The sequence below is a fragment of the Chinchilla lanigera genome, unplaced genomic scaffold (assembly GCF_000276665.1).
Source record: "Chinchilla lanigera isolate Chin_1 unplaced genomic scaffold, ChiLan1.0 scaffold00044, whole genome shotgun sequence".
Classification (NCBI taxonomy): Eukaryota; Metazoa; Chordata; class Mammalia; order Rodentia; family Chinchillidae; genus Chinchilla; species Chinchilla lanigera.
The window spans coordinates 13,027,072-13,035,860 of NW_004955445.1; the positions used below are offsets into that span (position 1 = coordinate 13,027,072).

Below are 8,789 nucleotides of genomic sequence, written 5' to 3' on the forward strand. Positions count from 1 at the left end.
GCTGTCTGATACACGGAGTTTATGTTCCCCAGAATTCAAGAATGAATTTTGAGAAATGAGGGAGGTGAAGAGCAGGAAATTTTTTGAGGGAGCCACAGCTCCTGAGAGACAGGAGGGGACCAGGAAAGTGGGTTGCCCCTGCGGTCCTAAACTAATAAGCTTATGGTAATTTGTGACAGCTGCCAGAGCAAAGGGAAATGCAAAGGCAAAGGAAAGACTTGTCATGGGAAACTCTGATGATTTAGATTCGAGTCATCAGTGCCTTTGTGTGAGCTCCATTAACCCCCAGCATCCAACATATTCATGAATAAACACAGCTATTTTAAATGAAAATATATTTATTTTAAAAAATGGTTACTAATTATTTATAGATTGACTTTCCAGTGGAATTTCATCATATGTGCTTTTCTACACAAAAGACCATCAGAAACCCCTCGGTTCATAAACTAGCTCTTGGGGAAAACAGATCTCTTGTCTCCCCATTTCACACATGAGAAAAGTAAGGCCCAGATGGAGGTACTTTCTCCATCTCCCAGAGATGCTAAATGATGCTGTAACTACTGCTTCCAGTTCCTACAGGGCTACATTTATTCTTCCTCAACCCCCAGCAAACACTTCCACAAGCGCCTTTTCCCACATGTGGGTACGACCCAGAGGCGAAGGGGAACCCCCAGTAGCTGGAGACCAATGCCTGGCAGCCAGGCCACTGAAAGCGCAAAGAGTTGGGGAACTAGGAGTCCCATACAGGCACGACGCAAAGGCAGCCAATGGCCACAAGAGGGAGTGCGCAGACTCCGGAGCCTGAGCGCTCTTCAAGGGGCGGGGCCCGTGAACGGCGCGCATGCGCTCGAGGGGACGTGGCGGCGCCAGCCTGTGAAGGGCAGGACGGTGGCCGAGAGGGTACCAGAGGAGGACGGTGGCCCGCGAGGTCTGGCATGGAGCATCTGGAGCGCTGCGAGTGGTTCCTCAGGTGGACGCTGGTGCGGGCGGCCGTGCGACGCTACCTGCCGTGGGCGCTGGTGACCTCCATGCTGGCTGGCTCACTCCTCAAGGAGCTCTCTCCGCTGCCTGAGAGCTACCTCAGCAACAAGCGCAACGTCTTGAACGTGTGAGTGCACCCCGGGTCCTCCTGTTGTGCCGTAGCCTCGCGGTGGCTTGACCGGGGTTAGCTGCCGGGACGGACTAGACTTTGGAGGAGAAGTCCTTCCAGCTGGGACAGCGGCATCTGCGCGAGTGTCGCGACTCGGAGTCGCTAGCGTTTCGTGTTTGTAGATTCAGAGACTGCAGCCCGCGTTTGACGGGGCAGGCAGTGCGGGGCAGGGCTGTGTGGTGTCCGTACGTGGGAGCGTGGGCTGGGGTTGGAGGTGAACCAGCCTCTCCCACCGCCCCTGGGAACGAGAAGCTGTCCCTGCCCTGTTCGGGAGATGTCACCCTCTCCTGCCAGCTTGGGTCGATCCTGTCCGACAGAACCCAGGCGTCGCTTTTTGAAGACCCCACTGCCACCAGCAGCAGCACCTTTGAGAGTCTCTCGTGGGCTTATGACAGAATCCCCACGGGCGGAGGAGTGGAGCCCTCCAGTCTCTGACCTTTCCCCTGCCTCTCCCTGGACCTTCCTCAGCCGACCGTAGCGCATGGCAGTGGCCCAACAAAGCAATCCCGGCAGGGCTTTTGGGGCCATGTCAACTCCACCCACCCACTGCTTTTTCTTTTAACTCCTGCGTTGTAAATTTATAGCACAAAAACACCGCAGCAGTATTAAAGGGAAACTGAAGATGGAACTTCTCCCTTGATGTGAGCCCAGTTCTTCAGCAGTAGTGTCTCCAGAATCCCCCGAGAGTTAGCCCAACTTTGATGATTTACTTAAACCCCTGGTTTCGCTCCCAGGCAGCTCCATCAAATGCCCAACAAGTCTGGGCTCTGGCGAGTCCCTCATTATCAGTGGCAGTGAGGACTTTAGTGATAGGCCCTTGGGTGGTGACTGAGAAACTGCTGGAACTTAGGAAAGAGGCATTCTGTCCTTGGCCCACCTTCTGTCCTCACCCACCCTCCCCTGCTGGGCTAAGAATAGATTATGAGAGTGGCGGTAGCCTCTCTCAAGTCTCTTTCCTGTGTGTTTCCTATAGCTGGTCCCTGGGGCAGCCACCTTGCATGAGCACAAGGGAGGCAGACAAGGGAGTTACTGCTTAGTCTGGCCTGCTGACTAAGGCCGGCCTGGCACACGAGTCCCTGTTGTTTAGGGGTAGCCATGGATTCTGGTGTTTTCTTCCAAGGTACTATGTTAATTAATGGGAGGAAACTAGTGGTGAGTCATTGGATCTGAAACGGATTTTGAGATTCATTTGGTGCCCTCAACCTGATTTAACTGCAGGGCAAACTGATGCCTAGAGAGGTGTTTGAACAAGTGGAGTCAGAGTTGGGTTAAAATCCTGGCTCTTCAAGGATGAAATAAAGCTCCTTGTTCAAAGACTTTTCTGCCATGTAGGAAAGAACAGTGATATGGTAGAAAAAGCATGGATTTTGGGATTGGCCAAAGCACGTTTTAATTTGTGCTTCTGTGTGTGAGTATGGCCCTGGGCAAGGAACTCAATTTTTTGAGCTTCAAGATTCTGGGCTAAAATGAGACAGATAATACTGTACCTTCCTTTCCAGGCAATTGTGAGTGTTCTGTGGCAAGTAAATGCTGTGAAAGGTCCTGGCATGTGGTAGATGCTCAGTTATTACTGCTTCCGTGAGCAAATAACACAGTGTTAAAAACAAGACTGGGGGTTTGGACTCCAGCTCCATACTTAACACCTCTATTTTGGCATTATCCTTCTTTGTGCCTCAGTTTCTTTATCTCTACAAGGGGGCACCTTGTAGTAGCACCTACCTCATAGCATTAAAGACTAATTTCACTTAGTAAGTGAAGCACATAGTAAGGGCTTAAAACAGAATAACTCTTAGGATTTCCTTTTTCTTTTTCCTTTTTTTGAGGCAGGGTCTCGCTATGTAGTTCAGGCTGGCCTGAACTCACTATATAGCCCAGGCTGGCCTTGAACTTACTGTGATCCTCCTACCTCAGCCTCCCAAGTGCTGAGATTATAGGCATGCACCACCACACTGGGCAGGATCTATAGTTTTGACCAAATATTCTCATTTTCTCTTCCTCGGAAATCCAGAGACCCAAGTCATAATGTTGTTTGCTTGCCACCCTGTCCCCTCTTGACGCTACTTTCCTCTTCCGCCAGGTATTTTGTCAAGATGGCCTGGGCCTGGACATTCTGTCTCCTCCTGCCTTTCATTGCCCTCACCAACTACCACCTGACGGGCAAGGCCAGCCTGGTCCTACGGCGGCTGAGCACCCTGCTTGTGGGCACAGCCATCTGGTACGGCTGCACAACCCTCTTCTCCAACATCGAGCACTACACTGGCAATTGCTACCATTCGCCGGCCCTGGAGGGGGTCAGAAAGGAGTGCCAGAGCAAGCAGCACTGCCACAGGGAAGGAGGCTTCTGGCATGGCTTTGACATCTCAGGTCACTCCTTCCTGCTGACCTTCTGTGCCCTCATGATTGTGGAAGAGATGGCCGTGCTACATGAGGTGAAGGTGGACCGAAGCCACTGCCTCTACACTGCCATTACTACCCTGGTCGTCGCCCTGGACTTCTTGACCTTCATTTGGGTGTGGATGTTTCTGTGCACAGCTGTTTATTTCCATGATGTATCCCAGAAGGTGTTTGGCACCTTGTTTGGTTTGCTGGGTTGGTATGGGACATATGGGTTTTGGTATCAGAAATCCTTTTCCCCAGGACTTCCTCCCCAGAGCTCTCCTTTGAATTTGAAGCAAGACAGTTATAAGAAATAAGGGAAACAAAAGGGGAGTTGGACAGCAGGACAATGGCTAATGTATTTTCACTTAATTTATTTAGTTATTGATAGCATTATTGATTCCACTTCAGAGGGGAAGCTTACTGGGCAGTTTTGGGGAGTGGTGGTGAAGTCTGGGGTACAAGTTCAGCCTTTAGGCTCTTCTTGGTATATCACCTGTGTCACCAGCATCACCATTCCTACCAGACAGTTTTTGTCCCTGATAAGACTTAATCTTTATCTGGAACACCCCTTTGGTCCCTAGAGGGGAAAGCTAAAGCTCAATGAAAGGACAGAATCAGAAATGCCTCTGTGGCATGGCTCAAGGGGAGGCCATAGCCTCAGGACTCCTCTGTTGCCGTCTTCCTGATTCTAGCTGTCTTTTGATTTTAGCGGCTGTTGATACTGGTGTTTTTGTTTTTGTTTTTTTAACAGTATTTCCCCCTGGTCAGTTTTGCCATAGGCATTTATTTCTGGCAGGGTTCTGTATAAAACACCCCAGTGCCTGAAAGACATTATCTCATTATAGTATTTTGTTTCTTTTGTGGAATGTTGCATATTACAGCTGGCTGTGATCAGCCACGAAAATGACCCATTACGCTGCAGTGGCTCTTTAACTGAGCGCTAGCTGATTTTTACATACTGAACAATGTCCATGTTGTCTGTTGTTATATGTCGGATTTTGGAGCAATAAGGTTACTTTTTTCCCCCCTCTTCTATTTTGAGTGACTGCTTCATAGTTTTTAATAATGACTGTGGTGTTTGTTCTTCTTTGACAAAACTGAAAATAACTCATAGGTCCGGTGTTGCACTTTGGCACACGTAGACTGTTTTGAGGGTTTTGTTTTTAGAACACTAATTTACTTTTTATAAACCAAACTCTTGGCTTATAGTATTAAATTTCACCTCATGGAGTTATTTCCAGTATTAAGAAGGGAACCAGAAATCAGGCTAATAATTTGGTGAATTTAAAACCGAGTCAGAGTAATTTTACACAATTTTGTGCTGGAACTTTCCTGACCACGTATTAGTTGTGTAGTCAGAACAGTGTTTCAGGGTCATAGGACAAGTGCATTAGTCCCTATGCTGTGGCCCAAGTCATTTTCACCTTTGGACATGATTATGATGTTTCAGAAGTGAAGTAAAATTTCTCCCTCTCATGGCTGGAAGCCAGCTTTGTTGCAAAGATATCTTTATTAAGTGGCGCCATGACTTTGGCCCCACCTCTTTGTTGTTGCACCGCCAACAAAGCACCCCATAACCTGGGCCTGTTCCACGGGCCTTGAAATCAGCTGGTCTTTTCTTTCTTCTCTGTAGCACTTCTGAGTTTCTAGCCCTCGTGGTAAGAATGCTGGGGAGGCTTAGAAATCCTGTCATCTCTATCCCACAAGCTCCACATTCTGTAAGACGTCCCCTCTCTTCTCTCTGACTGGCTCCTTAGGCCTTTCAAATTGAGCCCCTTTGCCTTATGGATAATCGCCCTTGAAGCTGCTTTGATGCCCCTCCCCCAGCCAAGCTGGATAATACCATTAACTGATAAACCCTAACTTGACTAGCTTAACTCAGGCCCAGGTTGTTAGGAGGTTGGCGTATCATCAGGGTAATTTTTAAAATATAAAAATAAGGCCGGGCATGGTGGCACACGCCCGTTATCCCAGCACTTGGGAGGCTGAGGTAGGAGGGTTGCTGTGAGTTTGAGGCCAGCCTGGGCTACAAAATGAGTTCAAGGCTAGCCTGAACTGCATGGTGAGACCCTGTCTCAAAAAGACCATTTTATATATATATGGTATATTTGAAATATGTATTTTGTATGCTGTTTTAGCTGTGGGCCAACTTTATCAACACATGAGATGTTCTCAAAGGAGAAGAAACATAGGCAATGAGGTGTCACCACAGTGCTATGGCAAGATGTGGCAAGTGGACTAGAGAGGACATTTCGTACTCTGGAGTTTCCATTCACACCCTATGGTTGGGAGTGGGGCTGGGGTAGGTGGCAGGGGCTTCTTGCAGGGGTTGAAGTCTCCCCTAACTTTCACATTCAGCACTAGAGAACAGGCCCACCACAGGGTGATCAGAAGTTTATTCGTCACACTTCAGTCTCTAGACATTTTTCTCACAAGGTCTGATCCCGGCTTAACACTACACATCAGAAATGTCAGTTGTCCAGCCTTCTGTTTTTTTTCCTGTCTTTTTGAGACAGGGTCTCACTATGTAGCTCAGGCTGGCTTTGAGCTCACTTTGTAGCCCAGGCTGGTCTTGAACTCGCAACGATCCTCCTGCCTCAGCCTCCCGAGTGCTGGCATTATAGGTGTGTGCCACCATGCCCGGCCTTATTTTTATATTTTAAAATGTTGGTTATCCAGCCTTCTGTATGGGTTAGGCTTCCACCAATTCCTCATTCTCAGTGTGATTTATATTTTCTTTTTTGGAGTGCTGGGATGGAGCCCAGGGCCTTGTACATGCTGAGCAAGTCCTCTACTTCTGAACTGCATCCATCCCCTTTTAGCACCCTGCCTTTTCCTCAGAAAAATCATGGCATAAGGAAGAGTTTGGGCTCAGGGAAACATGGGCCATAGATTCAGGTTGTGGTACCACTTACAGTAGCCATACAACTGTGGGCTACACGTCTTCCTCATCTAGAAAGTGGAGATGGGACTGTCAGGGTCAAGGGAGATGATGCATGTCAAGTGCTGAACGTATGTACTTAACAGGTGATAATCTCCATTCCTCTGTTTCTTGACGGCTTTTGGAATGTTCTGGTTTCTCTAGAGAGGGCGGAGAAGCTAACATCTTTTGGGGGCTACTTGGAGTCTGGGTCTGTTGTTGGAATAGTCTTATCTTCTGAAAAGTGTCTGCGGTCCTCAGGTACCCAACAAGAGGCCCTGTGGGTATCTGTGACCACAGAGTTTTGCCATGCTTATTTTCCTCTATGTGGAGGTTCTTTCCCTGACGCTTCATTTCCACATGCATCTGTCATTGTCTGGGTACCAGATTGTATTTAGAGAATGGCTCCCGCCGCTGTTATATACACACAAATCCTGTGTGTAAACAAACAAATTAAAATACACTGGAGACAATGATATCCTTCATTCCAGCGTTTTGTGTGTTCCTTTTCAGCACCCTAAGGAAGTCCAGGGCCCGGCAAACTAAGGACCATGGAAGGAGGTGATTCTTTCTTGAGTTATTTGTTACACATAGGGTATATCATGGCTGGAGTTTCTCTCTCTCTCTGTGTCTCTCTCTGCCTAAGTCCTGATATGTACAGAGTCTACCAAAAAATGTGTACATACTTCAAGAAAAGAAAAAACTTGTTTGTTTGTTTGTGGTTTTTTTTTTGGGTTTTTCTCTGGTACCGGGAACCGAACTCATGACCTTGCGCTTGCCAGGCAGGCGCTTTGCCGCTGAGCTAAATCCCCAGCCCCCCAAAAAAGTATAAATATTTTAATACTAAATTTATTGAGACATCATGAGACAATTACTAGTTATCTTTAGCCTGTACAATTATAAGAGATGCTTAAAGTGGTGGCCATGAGCTTCTAGACATTTATTAGTATGGCAGAATGCTGCTTTGGTAACCTCCGTCATTGAGATTGCTACACATGCACTTTCTTTTTTTTTTTCTTAATACTGGGAATTGAATGCAGGACCTTGCATTTGCCAGGTAGACACTTGGGTGACTGAGCTATATCCCAGGCCCATGCACATGCACTTTCAATTTCTTCTCTAAGGGCTGGCAGTGTAGTGGGTTTTCTGTGATATGTGACATCCTCTAGGGTCCCCCATATGAGGAGGACACCATCTGTTCTGCAGTGTGTAAACCTTTTTTGGCAGACTCATATTTCTATATATCTATATCTGTTTCTTAGCCTGCCTTATTCCCTTCCTGTGTCTTACGATCCAGAGGGCTGAGTCAGCTGCCATAGCAGAAGAGAGGAGAACCTCACAAAAGGAAGGCTGAAGATCAGTGACAAAGTTCACTGGGGTGAGGTCCCCTTTGCAGGTAGTCTGTGTCCCTGGAGGCCTCTACCTATGACAGATTCTTGTGCCTTTCATTGCCCTCTCACTTACCGATCTCACCTACTTGGCACTCCCAGGGGGTGTCTGTTGAAAGATTCTTGGCTCCAGTATTAGAATTGATTCATGCTGCATAGCTTCACTGTTTACACCCCTTCAGCAGAAAGAGGCCCTTCCTGTGTTTATATTAGGAGCTAGGAGCTAGGGTAGGACTACCAGCTCCTGCCCTTGTGGAGTTTATGCACCAGTGTCCATCCTTTCATAGCTTAAGCTGTGTGCTGCTATACTAGTTAGCTTTTTTCACTGTGATCAAATACCTGAAAACAAAGGAGAAAAGATTGATTTTGGCTCACAGTTTAAGAAGTTTCCGTCCATGGTTGGCTGGCTCCATTGTTTCTGGGCCTGAGGTGAGGCAGAATATTAGCTCACCTCCTGGCAGCCAAGAAGCAGGGAGAGAGGATAAAGAACCAGAGAGGAAGAGGCCAGGGAACAGATATAGTCCACAAGGCCATGTCCCTATGAGCCACTTCTTCTGGTTAGGCTGTACCTCTAAGTTTCAATTACCTGTCAATGATGCCATCAAATTATGATCTCATCAGTGGATTGATCCACTGTGAAGTTAGAGCCCTCATGATCTGTTTGTTTCTGGGTACCTGCAGACCCTCCCAGAAGTGTGCTTACTAATTTCCTGGACACTTTTCTTTCTTTTTTTTTATTTTAAAGAGTAAGAGAAGGATAACAGTAATGGGGGGGGGCTTACCAAATTACAGACAAAGTGGTAGGAAATTATCAATGGTTATTGTTTTACATATTGTTATCTACAAGATAGTTTCTCAGGAAAACAAATAGACAAATAATAGTGAGTTACAGACAAAAGAGGTAGGAGATTATCAATAGTTGTACTGTACTTAGGTATCTTTGAAAGAAAAT

At 47.1% G+C, this 8,789-nt stretch overlaps 1 protein-coding gene across 1 annotated transcript; it reads left to right on the forward strand.

The window, feature by feature from the left end:
- The first annotated feature begins 359 nt into the window (after nt 1-359).
- Nucleotides 360-5,018, forward strand: Fitm2 (fat storage-inducing transmembrane protein 2). The gene is made up of 2 exons (XM_005392483.1): nt 360-1,108; nt 3,228-5,018. Exons 1-2 carry the CDS (start codon nt 768-770, stop codon nt 3,841-3,843), a joined length of 957 nt encoding a protein of 318 aa, XP_005392540.1. The 5' UTR covers nt 360-767; the 3' UTR covers nt 3,844-5,018.
- The last annotated feature ends 3,771 nt before the right edge of the window (nt 5,019-8,789 follow it).